At 40.3% G+C, this 21,013-nt stretch overlaps 2 protein-coding genes across 2 annotated transcripts in view; one reads left to right on the forward strand and one right to left on the reverse strand.

Moving 5' to 3' along the window:
* The window catches only part of pds5b (PDS5 cohesin associated factor B), a 31,177-nt gene extending 16,312 nt beyond the window's left edge, over window positions 1-14,865 (reverse strand). Inside the window, exons 1-7 of the mRNA XM_040151116.1 lie at window positions 14,741-14,865; window positions 6,696-6,823; window positions 6,134-6,337; window positions 5,526-5,612; window positions 1,781-1,878; window positions 753-879; window positions 268-348 (exon numbers count right to left, since the gene is read on the reverse strand). Of these exons, the coding sequence (XP_040007050.1) occupies window positions 268-348; window positions 753-879; window positions 1,781-1,878; window positions 5,526-5,612; window positions 6,134-6,337; window positions 6,696-6,803 (705 nt within the window). The 5' untranslated portion in view covers window positions 6,804-6,823; window positions 14,741-14,865. The remainder of the gene's footprint in view (window positions 1-267; window positions 349-752; window positions 880-1,780; window positions 1,879-5,525; window positions 5,613-6,133; window positions 6,338-6,695; window positions 6,824-14,740) is intronic.
* A 2,027-nt stretch (window positions 14,866-16,892) lies between these two features.
* Window positions 16,893-19,189, forward strand: zar1l (zygote arrest 1-like). Its single transcript, XM_040151573.1, has 4 exons — window positions 16,893-17,518; window positions 18,292-18,384; window positions 18,481-18,555; window positions 18,695-19,189. The coding sequence occupies exons 1-4, from the start codon at window positions 16,925-16,927 to the stop codon at window positions 18,836-18,838; spliced, it is 906 nt and encodes a 301-aa protein (XP_040007507.1). The 5' UTR covers window positions 16,893-16,924; the 3' UTR covers window positions 18,839-19,189.
* The last annotated feature ends 1,824 nt before the right edge of the window (window positions 19,190-21,013 follow it).

Raw genomic sequence — 21,013 nt, forward strand, 5'->3', positions numbered from 1 at the left:
GGTGAGGTCAAAGGTAGGTGTTAGTATCATACTCGCCCCATTTGGATACATGAGACTAACTCTGAGGGTACAGTATGCACCTATTCACCAGTAACCGTTACTGGTTTGAAAAGTATCATCTCTGAATTTTTCTGACTAGTACAGGATGCATATAACTGCAAAGGTATCTAGTGTTAAATACAGAACAAATAAAAGCCTCAATCCAGCCATAAACAGAAAAGTGTAAAAAATAAAATAAACAAGAGTGTGTCAAACATTTAATCTTACATTGGTGATGTAAGGTTCAATAGCCTGAGCAGTCCTCTTCAGCAGAGCTTTGGCCAGGTCATACGCTTGTTTATTCAAATTCTAGACAGACAGAAAAACAACTGGTGAATAAAACAGCAGGTCAGAGGACATGTTCACGCAAATGTCTGGGTGACAGAAACTACATATAATGCGAAAAATAAGGGCGCAGTCTATCGTTTCTTGTTTTTCACTCCCATTAGGAGGACTGTAGCAGACACCGATGTCTGTGCAGAAGCTGCTTTACCTCCTCTCACCTGCAGGGGTCTCATTGAATTACAGGGTATGGAAAATGATATTGGCTTCAGTCTACCGGTGATATCAACTCACTTCAGATCGTCCCTCACTGAGCGTGTTACTTATATCAACTTTTATGGTGAGATTACGTCTGTGTGTATACGAGTGTGTGTTGCTTTTGTGTGAACGTGCCTGTCGAATGCACGTGCATCCGAACGTTGTGCACATACCTTGTGTGCTGGCACCAGGTTGACCAACACTGTGTCCAACAGCTCCTGCGATACAGTGTCTCCTTCGCAGATGATAGAGCTCATCAGGTCGACCATATGCATGTGCACCTTCTGGTTGTGGCCATTGCTAGGGAAACGGAAAAACAAAGCAAGACGTGTCAAAAGGTCAAGGAAGGCAAATTTGAGGCGAATATTCCAAGACAGTTTTGTGTGTGTACATCACCCATTCTGAAAAAATCAGTCATTTGTGCACCATGGCTGAGATTTACTTTTATTTTTACGTTTTGTTGGGATTCATGTTGTTCACTTGCTCAATTTCCCATTCTGAAATATACCGTCCACGACACTGCAATGCACTGAACACACACTGGGTGGGTGTACTTGCTCATAATGATATGCATTACAGTGGGAGGTAAAGCTTATTACCTAGATTTGTATCTTAACAACGGCTGTCCTCAACGCTGCCAGGCACTACTAGTCTCATTACCTCCCATTCACCGAGTGTGTCACTTGCGCGCACGCACGCACGCACGCACCACGAGGGCTACATTCCCCTACACCTTATAGCTCACTGCAAACATTTCAAATGGGAGCTCTTTAGACTATTCTATATAAAGGAGCATTGTACTGGCACAACCTGGACACACAAACACACACACACACAAAACCACAATTTTGTTCCAATGGCAAAGAGCCAACTTCTGTACTGCAGAATTCAGCCCTCAAGGTTGTGTTGAGCAGAGTGAAATTGAGAGGGGGGTTAGTGGGGAAAAAGGGGGAAGGAGGGAGGGCAATCAAAGAGAAACAACCAGACTGCTACTGTGCTGTTTCATGATGTAGCAGTGGAGACAGACTGACTTTTTAAGAGAGGGCTACTAGGGCACATATCTGTTATTAAGGGCTGCCGAAGCCAAAAACAGGAGGGAAGGTGGAAAAATATAAGCTGGGCCCACAGAGTACAACATGATGAATATGGACACACAAATATTAACAATCACACTGAGGTGAGCTTTGATAAAACAACTTACTTGATGACCTGGAAGAGTGTTCTGTAAAGCTGGGTGAATATCTCATTGCTGTCCTCAAGCTCAAAGCAAATATTGTAGGACTTCACCCATGCTATGTTCTGAACAATGAGAGAGGAGGCAGGAGGTTAGTGACAATGCAATTTACAATGCAGATGCAAACTAGGAAGGTGGAAAAAAAAAAAAAAGAGTGTGTCAAGGGGAGTGAAGGACAGCCTTGTTTGCTTAGTGGTTGATTTTCAATATCAATCTCCCAAAAACCAGATCAAAGTCATTTCCATTTAAACCTGCAATACTTGATTTTTTTTTTTTTTTTTTTTAAACCACTTTGGGGGCAGAGGAAACTAGTACGCAACACTGAAATATCGCCTTTTAAATAGATATAGAGAACTTAGAAAAAAATTGCTTATTTACGCATCCAGCAGTTACACAGCAACATCATCGTTCAGAGCCGCAGTCGAGTTTCTGGCCACCTTGCAAACTTAAGTCCAATATTCACTCTCTTTTTAGCATTGTTTTTGGTCTCTACCAACTCCTGAGGGAAATATCTGGCTCTCCAGCTGCTAAATGCTTCACTATGTTGCCAACTTTGTCTGTCTGCTGTTTGGTGCTGAGTGGGTAATGCGCAATAGATTTTTAAGAGCCTTTTTGCTGAAAACAGCTGCCTGCTCCAGCCAAAAACAACGCAAGGAGAGTGAACCAAAACAATAAAGTTGCGGGCCAGACAGATAAACAATGAGCTGAAACTCACTATAAAGCTCCGTAAAGCCGAGGGGAGCTGCAGATTCAGCTGATGATTCTCTGTAGGTTCATCACTATGAGCAACACCTCTCTCATTACACACTGCCATTTGATACATGGTTATTATGAAAAATATCAATTATAGCCACTTTAAATGAACCAGAGTAAACAAGCTCTGTTTGCATTCATTACGCTGTCTGTTTTCAGACAGATGCCAAACTGTTTGCCTGGTTTTAAATGAGATTAGTTGATGTTTCTGTTCCATGTTAAATTAAATCAACATCTCATATACCCCTTCATGCCTACTGTATTTAATAACTTGGATTACACTGTTGTTGCATGAAGTGTAAAGCAATTAGCATCATTAAGATTGCAAGATAGATTTCTTCGATCTTATAATTGTTTCCGATTGTCCGATTACACCCCGTTAATAACACTGGCTTTTTAATCACAATCTTGATAATAACTGACTTGCAAACAAAAAGATATTTACTTCCAATTAGACTAAACTTGCCCTTTGATTTCATCAGGAAATAGCTTCTTGGTGCTAATTCCAATAAATGAATCAAAAGTACTTGGATTCAAGCAAACTGAAACACACAAGCAAGAACAATGAAAAACAAACCAAACCGTCAATGACGATCAACAGAGTAACATATTATTAAAAAGGATCCTAGAAATACTAAGGGATTTAGGCTAAATGTGTTTGAAGGCATACAACATTTTTTATTATCCGTTTTGACTTCATGTCTAAAAAAAAAAAAGGAGTTCAGATGGGGAGTCTGCTGCAGCCTAAAGGTGATGAAAAACAAAACTGCCAGTTCACTGCAGACGAAAACATTTCCTATAAGCTTCTGTTGCACAGCAAGAGAGAGTGCATGTCATTCTGTCACCACTGCTTCCTCCTCTGTCTCTACACTCGCCTTCCATATTATTTATTTAATACAATATGGTTACATAAGATCTTGAATACGCAGGGATCAAATACTATGAAAAATTCAAATTCACAGGGATAAGATAAAACTGACGGTGCTTCTATGCACAGAATGAGCCATTAAGTCAACTATCCATAAACCAACTGAAGTCCTGCACAGGTTAAGTTGTTCACATTAACCTTGTGAGTAACTATCCCTGGTGCTATTTATTAACTATTAAATAAAATTTCAATCCACCAGCAAAAAAAGCACAAAAAAGGAGCAACCAATGGTTTTTATCTTCCCTAACTGAAATACTGTGGGTTATTTCTAATACAGGGAGACAAGTAGCTGCCAAAGTAACCTGTTAACAAATTGCATCCACCCCAAAACCAGGTGGCTAAATCTACAGGGGTATTTCATAAAGATTACCAGTCAAGCCAAGCTTACCTTTCAGGAAATTTAGTTTCTTTAAGGAGGTTTAAATACGTCTGGCCTAAGTTACCATGGAATTTATCCTTAACGTTTCAGACTTACCATCAGCTCATGCTTAAATATCCTCTACAGACATGTTTCAAGACGTCAAAAAATACTCTGCTTGGAATAATAATTTGTGTCTGATATAATTTTTTCACAGTAAAGTTCAACTCACCATATAATTTTTTTTAATTACATTTACTCCACCTCCCTTATTTTCAATCTATGAATATTCAAACATTGCTTATTTCAAAAGTGTAACTTCTGGACACAAGATGCCTCCTTCTTCACTGACAGGTTCATTTTCAGTGTATGTGCTTTGAAGGCTTCAAGTTTCAACATCACACCTGTGTGAGTTGCATATTGGACCGCAACTGGCTTCCAAACTAACTGAAATGTCACAAAATCCTGCTCCAGTGTGGGTCCTAAAGTCAGATATAAGGGATCTCAGACTTTCCCTCTTAAATGTAAATGTAAAAACAGTCTCCTAGTATCAAACTATACCAATAGGCACAGTGAAGCTCAAACTTCCAATTTAAGTTACAAGAGGGGAAACACGTTTTCAACTGGAAGGGGACTTTAACCAGTGTTACAATCAATCAGCCAGACAGAAACAGTGTTCAAGTTCCTCTTGCCTGCTACATTGTAAACATTAAATTTGAAGTACAACACGGTCTTTAATAAGCCTGCTTTTCTGAGTCTTCTTAATAAAACATTACTCAGGTTAGGGACATGTCCCTGTGCATGTAACTGCAGCAACCAATTAAGGTTGGTTTCCAATGGCCAGCTCCCAGCTGGAAAATACCCACTTTCATTAAAGTCATTAAAAAATCTCCTATCAAACCTTTTATCGCTCAATGTTGTTTTTATTAGTGGCAGTGTAGAAAACAATTGGGTAGGAGGCTTCTTATTTTACCCAGCGCTGATCGTTTCATCGAATATAATGGTAAATATCCCTGGTGGCAGATTGTGCTAGCTGTCACCGATTATAGCTAATTCTTTACTGGCTAAACTGAAACTTAATGTGCTCTCTGCAAGATGGTGTTTGTACTTAGCCAGGGATTATTGTGAGGGAAAAGACACACGACTCTCTAACAACTTCACAACAGGAAGTGGAATGTTTCTGAAGTTGTTTTCTCTAGAGAAATCAGATCACATTACAGCTTTTTCAGGGAAATCTTTCAGTTTAATTTATACGAATGTCATATGAATATTTTAAGCTCATCAATTTAATAGTTCTGAATCAGGACCTCCAGTATTTGGATCAAGTCACTCCTGAAAAATGCAGTGCACAAAGTAGGCTACAGCTGCTTCAATGTGTCAGATACATTTAATCAACACTTCAAACCTTCAGCTGCTCATCTCATTTTCACTTTGTAGCTACAGGTTGTGAGGTTATAATTAGGCTGCCACCCTAAAGTTTCCTCTTTGTCAGCTAGCAAAATGTGATTAGAGATCGTTGAGTTTTACTTACTTGTAAATGGAGATACTCGACAATTTTAAAAAGATAAGATGAGGGACGATGAAGGATTGCACTCAATAAGCAGATTCAATACTGGATATAATGCGATCAAACTTCCACCCTACCACTGATCCATACACATACAGTCACGCACCTCAAGCAGGTAGAAGTATCTGTTGAACTGAGCACTTTTGGTGTCCTCCAGTCCTTTGAGCTGTCTGGTGATGAACATGAAAATGTCCTGGAGACAAGAAAGAAACACACTATGAATGCTCCGCACGCACGCACGTACGCACAGTAATTAGCCAAACTCCGGTGTGATTTGGGCAGCACAACTAAGTTAAAAGTACAACAATTCACGGCTACAGCAGGACAAACAGAAATCTTTTCAGCCAAAATGTTAGATGATTAGCAAGAGATACCTTCCCATACAAACATAAACACTAAAACTTTAAAAGCTGAATACACCAAACTAAGCACTCGTGTATCCATGACTTGTTACTGAATGCTGATTTGTGTCTGTCTAACAAACAGCTTGTGTTTGGGAGCTCTATTAAAAAGGTGTGAGTAAAGTCAAGTCTCACCCAAGACTTGGCAAATGAAAATACAAATCAATTTGTCAGTTAGTATTAAGTGAACACTCCAGAGAAGACGCATCAGGGTCATGTAATTAAAAAGGCGCACAATTCTGATGCAGCAGATTGATGTGATTTCGCAGCAATTTTAGTTCATGCACTTGAGCAAAAATCTTCTTCACCGTACCTTGAGTTTATCTGGAGAGGTGTAGGGCGCCTCCGGGGCGTAAATCCTGAATATGTCTGCTAAACAGCAGGCCACCAGCAGCCGCACATCCTTGTCTGGGTGTTTGAGGAAGAAGTCTGACGCCAGGTGGAGGGCTAGGTTCAGGTATAGCTCCTTCTCTTCCTCAGAGTCCTGGTCCATGTCCATGAAGGTCTTCACAACCATCTAGAAGAGGGGTGAGGGATATTAAATGGGGGCAGCAGGTGCCAGAGGATAGTGGCTGGGTTGGCTGAATAGCTAGTCTGTTCATCTAACTTAGATGTGCCATCAGTGTAGGAGATGGGGTTCAAAATCCGTCCATAGCATTTGGTTTGTTCTGTTGCACAATGCAATGACAAAAATCAAACTCAAATAATAATCATTTAAATAATGCAGCAGTAATAATTAATTCTGGTCAATTACACATACTGTAGGTAAGACCAATATGAATCAGAACAAAAACATCTCAATTTTTAAATCTTAAATTATATAACTTAAATATTAACTACTAATAATTGCAGCAGAATGGGAGAAAGACACTGACCTTGAGCCTGCGGACCATCTCCTCTTTGGAGATTTTATCCGAGATCTCCTTGACCCCCGGGGGGTAGGTCACCTTCCCGTCTGCGGCTCGAGCTTTAGAGTGAGCCATCCTCTTTAGCTCTTCACTGCCTGAGGAGAGAGAGAATAACGTTTGTAACCCGAGAGCAAGAAAGAAGGTGAGAGAGAACAGAAACAGGGACTAAAACCCTAACCCCAAACCTCGGAAGAACTGCTGAACCTCAACCAAAAATGTAAAAGAAAAAGCACATTTTTATCTATTTGGAACCCAAGGCAAATCTTTTTAATACTTCAAAAGAAGTCTGCAATAGAGCAACCTCTGAAATATTCAGAAAGGTATTCACAGCACAGTAATAGCATTCTACAAGCTGAATCTAGGATGAAATTGCTGTATTCAGAGAGCAGGCTGACTTTTCACTGCGAACTGCTGCTATCATTATGTTCCAGATTTCATTACTGCGTCCTCTAGCCTGTCAAGGATTTACACCCAGCTCATATTTTGGGCATTCACATGATGCAAAATGTGCATTGACTTTCAATTTATTGCACTGCTCATGGCCAGATAAGTGATGCTGCACTTTGCATTGCTCTACGGAAATGGCTACTCAACGGATCTGTCCCACCTTTCCACTGCTTTTTGTCCATTAAAAAATATTTTTTTTAAAGAAAAAAGGCACAAATTTGTCCACCCAGGAATGACTTCACTTTTCCTCCTACATCTTACCTACATCCCCTTTGTCAGACAAACTAAAGCCTGAGTCATAGTTCATGAATTAACAGTCTGCATGGTGAAAAAGTGTGTAATGTTAAAAAAATATTTTTTTTTTTATATAGATATATCTCTCTATCTATATCTCTATATCTCTATATCTATCTATATCCATAGTGGAGGTTCATAAAATATCTAAAGCATTTAATACAGCATTGGATTAATTACAGCAATAAGGCTTGAGATCAAGGGCTCTTCCCTGGAGTTTAGAGTATAACAGAGGTAACTTAGCTTATGGAACAGAGTCTGATGTTTTGCGACCGATAAATAAATAAAGAAGACTACAATCTTAAAAAACTGCCTCAGACATATTGCCTGTCTTGGTTTGTTTTCATGCTAGTTTCCTCATCTATTCCCATCACAGTTAAGGGGACTGCTGTGACTCAGAATAGATGATGTAGCCAGTTATCATCTGCTAGAGCCCGTCCAATACTTTGACAATACATTAATCACTGAGATCAGCTCAAATGAGTGCCGCAGAGCCAAACGGAGTCAGCGTTTGTGGACGTGAGTCTTTAGGGTTAGGCGCTCATTTTCAGCGGTAATACATTGTTTGAATGATAATAAACCATGCACCCCCATTTCTCCTTTTGTATAAAGTGAATAAGCCGGTATAACATAAATCAGCCTGACAGCTGTGTGTCAGTAAGACAGTTCTAGCGAGTAGATAAACAGCAGCCCTAGAATTTTCTCACGTGTCAATAAAGCACTGTCAGCCACTATAAAAACCACACTTGCAGTTTATGTGTTGCTAAATTATGTCATGGCTTGTCAATGGAAGACAGCTAATGAGCCATTAACATATAGGATTATACTCATTCTGCCTAAAGGACATAAAGGTGACTATAATCACGTCAGTACACATAAAATTGGTAGATTGGAAACGCATGTCTGATTTTCACCAAGGATATTATACCAATAGTTTGTCTCAAATGTTTAAAGCTGAGACACAGTGCCTTTTCAGAATCAATGCTAAACCCTATAGCTGCTGTCTGGCCATTACATTTCAAAACAGCTGGCTAGAAATGATAATAAAAGGATTCTCAAATCAGTGGGGAAGAACTGGAAATAAATATGTGCACATTGAGACATGTAATGAAAGAGAAAGCTGATTCAGGCTCTCCCCATGCCACCCCTCAATAACTACATGTAAGGGATCCCATCAAAAAGCTTTATCTTATGCATTTGTTAAAAAAATGAACATCGGCATATATATATATATATATATATCATTATCAGATTTTTTTAAAATCCTCAAATATCGGTATCAGCATCAAGCTTAAAAATCCTGTATTGATCGGGTGCTATCATCTACCTTATGTTCGACTGAATACCTTTTTATGAATGTTGTAATAACTACATTTTTAAGATATAGACATTTTACAAAGTGAGAAAATGAAACTTCAAATTAACTGAATTAATTCAATATATCGCCTATATCAGCTGTAGCTAATTAACATTAATTCTATGTAATGGCTAAAATGAGACTTTTCTGTCTGCTGTCTGGTTTATGTGCCGTCTGCAAGCCGACGTGTGTACTCAGCCAAAGATTGTTTGTGAGTGAAAATTAACACTAACGCCACTCTACAGCAACAAGTTGACTGTGTGTTTGTAATTCAATAAGTTTATCCAAAGCGCTTTCAAATTTGCCTCCCATTCACCCACCCACCCACCATTGGCAGCAAGCTACCATGCAAGGCACTGGCCTGGGAGAAATTTGGGGCTCAATGTCCTGGTCCAAGGACACTTTGAAACATGGACTGGAGGAGCTGGGGATCAAACCACCGATCCTGTGATTAATGTGAAGACCAGCTCTACCTCCCGAGGCAAAGCTGATTGTCGTCTGCGTCTCCTACTTTAACTTTTATACATATCCTATCAATATTTTAAGAACAGCTGCAACTATTGACAATTATTATTATTACTATTCTTCTTATCGATTAGTCTGCCAATTATTTTCTTGATTAAATTATCATTTAGTCTATCAAATATTGACAATACTGCAGCTATTTTGATAATCAGTAATTAAAAAAAAAAAAAAAAAAAAGCCTTTCACTCACAATGTCTCAAGTGTGAGAATTTGCTGCTTTTGTTAGTCAAATATATGAGAGTAAACAGAATATATTTGGGATTTGCTCTGTTGGTTGGACAAAACAAGCAAGCTTAAGACATCAACTTTGGCCCTGGGACACTGATGGGCAACTTGACATTTCATTGACTAAATTAGTACTGTGTTTTCTTTCTTGGAGTTAAGTTACCATTATCCATATTATAAAAAGGTCACCAGAGACCCCAGATCACCCATGGTGAATTCCGATGGATGATTAAATAATCATGTTGTACATCAAGATTTTTTGTGAGTCATAAAGAAACCACATTGAAAAGTGCAGATATGGCATTTGTAAAAGTTAAACCGAAAGATATCCCTGAAATGCCGTGATGTGAGCCACTGTAATGTAGCACGGACTACAGAGATTTAACACAAGATATTGGTTAACGGAGGTGTGACCTCCCCCAAAACTGAGCTTGCATAGTTAGTTTGTCTTTGCCAGGCTGGTGAAGGTGTAGCACACAGAAAAACTCTTTAAGTGTGTGTTGTTTACAATCAGGGATTTGGATGTTTTTTCTCAGGAAAACATGTGGAAAGAATCTGCTAAAATTCATTTATTACTTTTTGTGGGTGACTACCGAAAGTCAAAAACAGCTCCCAAGAAATTCCAACTTCATGGCCTTTATTGGGTTGTAAAGGCTTTTTTTCAAACATATATTTGTGTACTTTGCCTCTCCATTTTCCAGATTGTTAACTAGCTCAATTTCTGTCCTAATTTAAAAAGTCTTAGAGTTCCAGTTTTCTTCCCTTAAAAATATGCTGTGGAAAAAAACAAAAAAACAAAAAAACAAAACAAATTGTAGACTCATAACCCCAATGTTCTTTTCAGAGTATGTGACAAATACATGGCTTCAGTTGAGAATTTATAACACTGCTTGTTTAAATTTTAATTTGAAGGCAATAGTTAAAATAAAACAGAAACACTAAAAATCTTTTTAAGTCCCACATGCTGGCTGGCCTGTCAGACACCATACACTTTGCTTTAGATTGAAAAGAATTAGTTCAATGATCTATTAGTCTATTGACTAGTTAATCCGCGACTACTCTGATAATAGAACCTTTTTTGGCCAATTTAAGCAAAAGCATCAAACAGTTGCTGGTTCCATTTTATCAAAGGTGAGGATTTGATGCTTTTCTTTGTCATACATGATAGTAAACTGAATATTGGTCCTGAACTGTTCTTATCTTATAAAGAAGACATCTGAAGATTTCACCTTGGGCTGTGGGAAATTATAACAATCTTCTTCTTTTCATTATTTCCTTACATTTTATAAGCGACTGATCCGAGAAAAGAAGCGTCTCATTAATCGATAATGAAAGTAACCGTTAATTGCAGCCCTATTTTGATAATCAGTCATTTTCAAAAAGGGAAAAAAAAGGCCTAACATTCACATGATCTCAAATGTGAGAATTTACTGCTTTTGTTTGTCATAGGCGACAGTAAACTGAATAGCTTTGGATTTTGCTCTGTTGGTTGGACAAAACAAGCAAGTTGAAGACCTCACCTTTGGCTCTCGGAGACTTGTGGACAATTTCACACTTCATGGGTGCTTTTTTTTGTCAAACATGATAATAAACTAAATCTCTTTGGGTTTTGGACTGTTGGTCGCATAAAATAAGACATTTAAAGATATCACTTTGGGCTGTGGGAAGTTACAACAATCTTATTCTTTTCACTATTTTCTTACATTTTATAGTCAAAACAATTAATTTGAGAAAAGAATCGGCAGATTGATCAATAATGAAAATAATCATCAACTGGAGCTCAACAATGCTTTACTTCATTTTTCTTTAGTTTTTATTATCCTACTGTAATACTGTCCTGCTCAGTATCTGAATAAAAAACTCTGCACCTTAATTATACAAGCATGTGCAATTCAGGTAGCCCTTTTTGATTTTAATTAGTAACAAACATGTCATCTCATTTTGACTCCTGTGATATAACTGTAGTATAATGTGTTTGAAGAGGTCAACTGTTAAAATTTAATAAAAAGACAAAAAAGTAGTAAAATACATTATTTCTCCAGGTATAGTCAAAACTTACAAGTGGCATCTGACATATCCTAAATGACAGCTGAGCGACAGTTAGGAAAAATGAAAAGACGGAGCTTGGTCACGGCCCATAGCCCTTGGCACCGCTTTTGGTACCTGTTTTCACTGCTTAAGTACCAAAATTGTCTGAAATGTTGTATGCATTAGCATTTGTGGCTGATGAACATAAAAACTGTTTTTGCCCTGCGTATATATCTCTCACTCCACAAAATCCACCCCTCCCAGGGGACAATCAAAACACGGTTATACTACCTTTCCAAGATACCTAACTAAATTAAAAAAAAAAAAAAAAGCAGCACTGCATATATATTGGTACTAAAGGCTTTAGATGAATAGGCAAATGGACTTTTCTTCTGTAACTACAGTCTTGTTTGTGATTTCTCATAATTTATGTTGCCTTTATCACTGAAGGACAATTGATTATTGTGAAGCAGTCTGGGTCAGTAGGTCTGTCGTCTGACAAAAGCACTTTCTGGGTTTGATTCGGAGGCCAGACCACAATACTGAGTTTTTAAATCACAACCCAACAATTTTCTGCAGCTGTACTTGAGCTTTTCTAAACACACACACACACACACACACACACACACGCAAGAGGGGGCAAATGTGCACACTGGACAATGGCAGGCTGCCAAATTGCTTGATTCTGACCTTCTGTTCCACCCCACAGCTGCTGCCAAATTTGAGTCCATCTCTCTCTCTCTCCATCTACCACACTGACACACAGAGAGCCCTGGCAGCCAATCACAGAAGAGTATTTCTCAACTTAAGGGGTCTGTCTGGCTACCATCCATCAGGGAAATTTTCACTTTGAACAAGAAGCAGCAGTAAATAATCACACACAGTCAAGCTTTACCCAACACTAAACCTCTTGAACATGGGCTACTTTCAACTCATTACTGGTTTATCACAGTGGAACACATTTACCCCCCATTGAGGGTTTCCTATCTGTCTGCTGCTTCTGCTTTCCCCACTTTAGCCCTTTAACACAGCTGCCAGCATGAAGACTCAGAGCAATTCTCCTAACCTAGTCTTAACCTTGACACAGCCATCCTTGGTTTTAACCCAATGGGTGATCAAGAGGGGAGGACAGGTCCTCCCCCTGTCTGCTGCCAGTTGCGCTGGTCTTAAGGGTGAACTCAATGATCTCCATATAGGCACAAAGTGAGGGAAACCCACTGAAAAGAGAAGCACTGGCAAAGAGTTCAGTTTCGCCCAGATGAAATGAAATGAAACAGACAGAATTTACTGAACGGAGCATGTCTCTGCCAATATCTGAGCCAGTGATGACCAGCCAGAAAAAGCAATGAAGCAGTGAATGAGGAACTGAAACACATCCAAAGGTTATGGGAATGAGACAGTGAGGTTGGAGTAAACCTCAAAAGAAGCCACACTGCAAGGGAAGCCATATGACATGTCGCCTACAAACAGACAACACTGCTTAATCACATGTCTCAGCGCAGACATTTTTTTCTCCTCTCGATCCATGCAAGACAGACAAACCATCACAGAGAAACAAGAATACAGACTACCAGTGTGGCTTTGCAGAGCAAGAATTCGACTACAAATTATTTTGCTCAGTTTTCCTTTCACTTCGTAAAAATGAAGTTGAAGGGCCCTAGCCCGCATTAGAGCTAGAAAAAGGGACGACGAAATTACCAAAACAAAAAATGAACTCCAACCAAAACTGCTACCCAGTGGTTCCCGATGAAACACTAGTCTGTGTAATGTGGTTTTGTGCACAGCCATTTAAACAACACAGTAAACAAGAAAACATGTGTACAAGCTGAAACACAATCATTTTATTTGGCCGGCATAAGTTAACACGTCAAACTCCAATTCGGCTTTTTTAGGAAAGTTATCTTTAATGGAACTGACTGTTATAGTGTTATATGATAACAAATCCCAATGACACAACTTTCTAGTAACAGAAATCCTTACTACATGGCGAATTAATCCGATATTTCAGAGACTTCTAAGCAGCCTGTGATCGGTTAAACAAATCCACAATAATCAGTGATCAATAACCACAGGCTGATAGCTGTCAAAACATAATGCGCTGGCTCCTAACTCAGTTACCATGCGGTGCCCAACCGTACCTCCTCTTGTCTTTGTGGTTTCTACTGCCGCTACTCCTTCGCTCAAATCCTTTTGTTGTTGGAGAACGTTATAATAATAATAATAATAATAATAATAAAGCAATAACTGTGCACGACACTGGGTGTGCTGCTTTCAATAATATTGGAGCCTCATTAGAAAAAGTTAAATATTCCTCCGCTGTCTGGCAAATGTAGCCGTTACGCAGCCGATCAACCACTAAATAAACCATTTACGATACGAGACAACGTCTCTGCAATAAAAAAAAACAAACAAAAAAAAACGCTCACAGTGAAATGATTTTTCTGCCGCTGGATTACTATTACCGTTAGGTTCAATTTATTTCTACGGTAAAGTTAATGTGAGTTAACATACAGTAGAAAACACTGTATGAATGGGGAGGGGGGGGTCTTATTGTTATGGTACAGCAGCATGTCAAGGCCAGGGACTGTGCTGTAGCCGGGCTCCTTGTTGCTGTAATGTTGACCGTGGCTAATCTAGTTAGCTGCAGTTAGCCAGCTAGCTGGTTTGCACATTTCGCTAGCGTTGCCGAGCTAACGTTAGCAGCAGCAGCAGCAGCAGCAGGAGCAGCAGCAGCAGCAGCAGCAGCAATCTCAGTGACAGAGGGCGGACGGATGGTAACGTTACACTGAACCAAACAACCCGGTTAACCACCGTTATATCGATATTCCGACCGAAGTCATACAACCGAGTCGAGTCACTGTTTGCTCGTGCTGTTGGGACGTTGAACCTAGCGGGTGGGTTTGTATTTGCCTAGCTAACCATTTTGCGCCGCAGGACCAGGTCAACCAGCGCCGTGAATCGGGACACGGCTGCCGAGAACACAGGCGAGCAAGGCGGGCTGCGCTTCACTTCTTAGCGGTGGAAACCCGGCTACTCCGCGGATACATCCTGAGTTGTACCTCGTTTCACGCAGAAGCGCTTGAAAATACTGCTACACTTAAATCAACGGGATTTGATTATATGTGCATTTTCTTACCTGTTACGGTGAATTGTGATCAATCGTGTCCTCCTCTGCAGCTCTCTTCCCCCTCCTAGCTCCAAAATGGCGCCAATATGTGTAGATTCTGTGCCCATGGGTACGGACCATCAATGAGGGCACAGCGCCACCTATAGAGCGACTCCGTGTAGGTCTACTGTGCCCTTCAGGTGATGCTCGTATCCTCCTATCACATCAAATAAATAATTACAAATTCATCATTTTTTTTATATTATTGAGAATTTTTTATTTGTTCTTTCATGTTTTATTTGACTGTGAAATTATTGGTATTTTTGGTTCTGTGATATAATTTTTTATATTTTCCCTGCCTTATAATTTTACAATGAAACTGTTTATGCATGTGTAAAAAAAAAATGTATCCGTCATTCCCCTACACTAGTTTATAAATAAAGTTGTTCATAGCATGTGAAGCAGATTTTGTTTACTCAGTGCTGCTCAGAATGCGGATTATAGTAGGTGTGTTTTATCCTATGACTGGTTAAATATTTTAACATTTAAAAACAGACAAGTAAAATATTAGTTCCTTTGTAAGTAAATTCAACAATGTAGTCTGATCGTTGTGGTGCAAAATTAGGAGAAAAAAATGACTCAACATTTTAATTATTCATGTAAAAATGTGCAAGTTAGACTACAGCCTATAAGTCAAATAGACATTGAAATAGATAAATAACAGTAATGCACATCTTGCATTACTAATTGCTTTTTTTTACAGTTGCCTTTACTGCCTTTTTGGGTTAGCTCCAAAACAGACGCCCTATTATTCCGACAGCACATGAACGCAGCAGAAGGCTGTGTTTCAGACGAGAGGGTTTTTGTGTGTGTGTGTGTGTGTGTGTGTGTGTGTGTGTGTGTGTGTGTGTGTGTGTGTGTGTGTGTGCGCGAAAATGATCTCACAAATGAAACAGGGTCACAGAAACATAATGTTCTCATTAGGATGACATGCATGTTTCCTCTGTTTGAACTATATTTACAACCCATTAGCTGCTTCTCAATAGCGCTATTCATATTTTTAAAGGCATCCCTGCCCATTACAGGGCATTTCATCAAGTCACTGCTCATGCAGCCTTCTCTCTGACACGTTTGAGGCTACTATGCATCCGTTCATTCATCCCTTTCCTCGCCCTGCTAACCTGTTCACTTATATGGCACTTTCCGACTCTGGAACATCTGTTCTTCTTTGATGTTATCAGAGCAATTACTTTCTCTCCTTTCACTGATTTTTTTTTTTTCCCCGAAAAAGCCACTCGACTTTAAACTAGAGAAAAGGATCCTTGTACCACACTGCTGTACAGACACTCAAACTAAAAGGAACAGATGTCTCGAAGATCACCTGCATGTCTTTGTATGAAGGGTCCCTGATCAGCAGGAGCTACAGGGGGAGCTCAAATATAATGTTTCAGATCTGCACTCTATACTATACTGCAGAACACTAAGACATTCATATTTAGCACATTTTGAGGGTAATATGTTTGAAATATTAGCTTCAAAGCATGTTTTATTAAAGCTGTTTGCAGCTCAGGTTTACAGATGCGTAGATGCATTTCCCCCGGTTTCAGCAGAGAAATTTTGGTGCTGAATGAATTATTTTTTGGAGTAGGTATATTTCATGGGAGAAGAATGAAGAAATAAAGGAAAGGGCGAAAGAAAAAAATCTTTTAAATTAAATCCAATTAGGCTGCATGAAATGACAAATACACTTAAATGTTATCCGACGTTTAACAGGAATTCTCCTTTTTTTTTTTTTAATTGACTCAAAGATCCAAAGAAATCCCACCTTGAGGCCCTTATCCCCCATAGCACCCCTGAACGAGGCTAAGGTACAGCTACACACGTCATAAAAAGGGGTCACCCAATGCCCATGCTTCACAATGAATCGCACTTCATGCACAGGCCCTACGCCTCTCAAGGCATCCTGAAGGATCTCTGGGGTCGACAGCAAATTTAATAGCACAATATTTGATATGGGCTCATGCCTAGCCCCCTTTTTTTTTTTTTTTTTTTTTTTTTAAAACCTGCCTTAGCTGAATAATTCTTAATATTTGTGTATATGGCAGCTCAATTAGAGCCCACACGCCCCTGTTCTCAATTAACCAATTAGTGCTGCGAGAAGGCAACTGTATAAATCTCAGCAGGAAGCACTTGGACTGGTTTCATGGCTCCAGGATGGAGGGGTACCTGTCCACGTTTCCTCCGTACAACGTCTGCGATAACCCGGTCTGCGCTCCCCCAGCTCCGGGCAGCGGCTGGGGAAAGCGAGAGGGCCGCTTCATGACCCCCCAGGGCCTCAACTACCTGGAGCTCTGCAAGGCCATCCTGGCCCAAGTCAGCCCCAGTGTGTCCCCTCCGCTCAGGAAAGCGAACACCAGAGAGTGCGGCGTGCAGGTGAACGCCAAAGTGGATAAAATCGTCCAGTGCTCGCTGGGTCCCAAGACGCTGTTCGGCCTGGAAAGCGACCATCCCGCGTCCTCGAAATCCCCCAGGAGCCCGGATCTGTTCGGACCGAGCGGGAGGGCGCCGTACAACACGCCGCCGGGGAGCAACCTGCGCTTCCTGAGGCCCGTCTCCATCTACTCGGCGGTGTTTGACCGCAGGATCTTCCCGGAGAAACTCCACGACGACGGGGGAAGTGATGGCGAGGTCGAAGCCGCGGAACAAGGGGAGTCTGACAGGGATGCCGAGGCGGATCACAGCGGGGAGGACACAGTGAAGGACTTTAAGACAACTTTCCGCCAGTCTTCAAAGGGGTCCAACTTTCAGGTGGGTTTCTGTGTTAGAAAGCCCCAAAGAGAACACGCTCTCCCTCGGCTCAAAGCTCCAGTAAGGCCCGAAGTGAATCTCTCTGCGGTCTTCGACTATTATTAACCTGCAATATTGAGCTGCTAGGCCCCTATAGAGTCCCACTTTCCTGACCACCCTGTACATATATTGGAATTTCACCTAGGCATATAAATGTTGTGTGGTGATTTGACATTATTTTGCCACGCAGAAGCACAAAACTGAACTCAGGAAGGTGATACAATCAGATTTCAGCTTCAAGATAAGGTAATAAAATCGAACCTTGAGGCCCCTCATCCCCCATAGCACCTTTGAACAAGACAAGTCAAAAGTGCTTTTAAATAAGACATAGGATATGAAAGAAACATAAGGTGATATAAAATGACACACAAATAAGGTTAATAGAAGGTTAAAAGAAATTATCAAAAAAAGGTAGGACAAAAAGTGCCACAAAAAAAAAAGTGGCTATTTCCAAAATTGATTTTACAACATAAAACATTAAACCTGGTGCTTTTGAGGCCCCTGGGCTTCTGGGGTCCCTGTGCCAGCTGCCAACTTTGCCCAGTTGGTAATCCAGTTGTTTCTGACCATGAGAGTTTGGGACTTTCCGACCTAGTGTGTGTGTTTCCTGCATTAATGTCTCCACTCACTATGCCATAAAGATAGACCTACCTTCATCACAACATAATCTCGTGCAATGGCTCTGCACAAATGAGCTCAGGAAATTTCGTTTTTTTTTTTTTTTTAAACTTTAGTTCTTGGAGCAGAGGTATGGCTTTTTCCACTGCAAAAAGTGCAACATCCGGTGGGAGAGTGCTTACGTATGGTGCATCTCTGGAACCAGTAAGGTAACTGGTCCGTTATTTACCACAGTGTTTGATTAACATGCACTACCTCATGTTTACATTTGAGAGACGACTACAGAGTAATTTTTATCCTGTCAGGTGTACTACAAGCAGCTCTGCCGGAAGTGCCAGGTAGGGTTTAACCCTTACAGAGTGGAGCCAATCCTCTGCAAGGTAAATTTACTTGACTTGCTCAAAGAAGGAATGTTGCACTGTCAGGTTTCTGGTGCTTTTTCAGTCTCTGGAAGCTTCATATATTCCCTGACTGACTTGTTTTGTTCTTTCTTCTCTTGCCTCCCCCCTTCTGTCTCAGGGTTGCTCTCAGACTTGCTGCACCTGTGAGAAGAAGCAGAGGCACATTAACATGAAGAGGCCTCACCGTCAGGACCTGTGTTGTCGCTGCAAGGGCATGAGGCTGTCCTGCGACGCCACCTACAGCTTCAAATACATTGTCTGAGCTCGCCCAGGGTGTTCGCGCCGGCCTAGAGCCGCCTATTCCTCATGTAGATCTGATGGCAGTTGTTACCGAGGGTGAGGCCGTGTCACTCATGTCGGCAGACATGTAGTAGCTGTACATGTCACGATGGAAACTGCCTCCAGTAACGGACTTGAAGAGATTCATTTGTTCTTCAACCAGTGAGTAGCTGAATCTCTGGTTGTTTGAGAAAACATCTCAAGAGGGCTGTCTTTGTTTCCCTCCACCAATCCTGGTGCTTAACTAAACATGAAAACTTATTTTTGCAAGAATAAAGTTTATAAAAAAAAAACATATTGCACCTAAAACATTAAATTCTTGTAGATTATTGAATTTACGCTCATTCATTTGAGACCTTGACGTGTCGCGTATAACTTGGCACGATCCTTTAGAGCCCTAGCAGCTCAGTTTGGTTTGACTCATGCTGATCGAGTGCAACTTTCAGCAGATTATCCTAATCAACAAAGGGAACACTAAATGATCTTTGCCAAGAAATTATGTTCTTTACTTTAGTGTCAATGAAAAGCAAATTGGTTGGTGCTGAGGCTTTACACAAGACTTGTCATTATATGGGTTATAACAAATGAATAGTCCTAGATTTCAAATACACATGTTAAAGAATGTTAAATTGCATATCCAACCTAAAAAATGTACAATGTGTGATGTGAGAGTTTTAAGTGGAATACACAAGAAATAATTTAAATGTCTTTACTTTGACACCGACTTGTACAGAGCATCAACTCAAAACAACTTCACAAAGACTGTAAAAGTATTTACAAGTTGAAAAAAAACAACTACAGTCTTCATCTAAAAAGCTTTAAAAATGTGCAATTTCTTGTTCGGCATGCACACACGTTCTCTCCCAGACACGGGGGGGGAAAAAAAAAAACCATACCCGCACGAGCTTAAAGCTCCCTTTTGTACCTCATACAAACATATCTTTCAGATAAAATGATTTTGTCAATAAATATTTCCAACACTCCATACAGTACACAGAAGATGCATGCATGGCAGTTTGATTTGAGAGAACAAACATCAATATAAAACCTAGGTCAAATGAGTGTCGACGTATAGCTGATCAGATATAAATAGGAAAAAGACATTTGTACAGCAAAGGGCAGGTGACTGCTAGAGGGGAAACAAGGAAGAGTCACAAAAAGGGCTGACAACAGGAAGTGTTCGACTTCAGTAGTAGCACAGGTTTTGCTGTGAACATCAATGAGTGCTGAATGTCAGCATTCCCTTACATGTAAGGTAACTGCAAACCACACACAAACATTTGCTACTATGGTTGTGTGCCCGTAACTATTATCAGTATACAGACAGACAAAATATTTGAGTGTATACATGCACCATCCTCTTGGCATGTGAACACGTAAGGTCAAAGTGTTACAGTGTAGGACGGTGAGAAATATACAGTATGCACACTCACTAATGATGCTACAACTAGCCACAGAGGAGTGTGTGCCGCGCACAGATAAGGGCATGATTAGTCTACCAGTGTTTACAACAGTAATCAGAGGACAAGCTGGTTCACTGATACAGAATATAAACGGAGCAAGAGCAGCATCAGGAATTACGCTTGAATATTCTGCATCTGCTCTTTCGCAATCAGTCTTTCAGTCGGTCTGGAGAGGTCAGACTTTTAAGGGAGTAAAAGGGGATGCCTAGTGTACAGTAGAAAGCATTCGACTGGGTCATGCATTGCACAATCCCTCCTAAGGAGGTCTCAAAACAGTAGACACAACCGGAGAGAAAAGTTACTCCAGATGTGGGCTTCTCCTTCTCAGTAAAAGTGACAGCCTTTTCTCTCTCAGTAACAAAACAAACAGTACCATAACTGCCTTTTCTGTAACATTTTTTTAAACTAATACCAAAACTCTATTTAGTGCAATAGCGAAAACTTTGCCAGTGATATTATGTAGTGTCACAGGTAGTTTCCTCACTGTCTCTGGTGTTTACTACCAGCAAACTATGTCCTTCCTGAAGGATGCAGCAACAGTCAGTCAAGTTCAATCAAGTCTCGAGTTCCTCTGGGAAGCAAGTTAGAAATCCAAGCTAAGTGCCTTCATAGGTCCTCAGGTGCAGAACAGATGAGATGCTGAGTGACGACCATCGAGCAGGAATTAAACTAAGAGCACATCAATTTTGCAACAT

The sequence above is a fragment of the Xiphias gladius genome, chromosome 17 (genome assembly GCF_016859285.1).
Source record: "Xiphias gladius isolate SHS-SW01 ecotype Sanya breed wild chromosome 17, ASM1685928v1, whole genome shotgun sequence".
NCBI classification, from domain to species: Eukaryota; Metazoa; Chordata; class Actinopteri; order Istiophoriformes; family Xiphiidae; genus Xiphias; species Xiphias gladius.

Excerpts from the sequence above, each read along its gene's own strand:
- zar1l (XM_040151573.1), top strand. The coding sequence starts at position 16,925 with ATGGAGGGGTACCTGTCCACGTTTCCTCCGTACAACGTCTGCGATAAC. Across the intron at positions 17,519-18,291 it reads CAAAGGGGTCCAACTTTCAG|TTCTTGGAGCAGAGGTATGG; the intron begins GTGGGTTTCTGT and ends TTTAAACTTTAG. Across the intron at positions 18,556-18,694 it reads TGGAGCCAATCCTCTGCAAG|GGTTGCTCTCAGACTTGCTG; the intron begins GTAAATTTACTT and ends CTTCTGTCTCAG.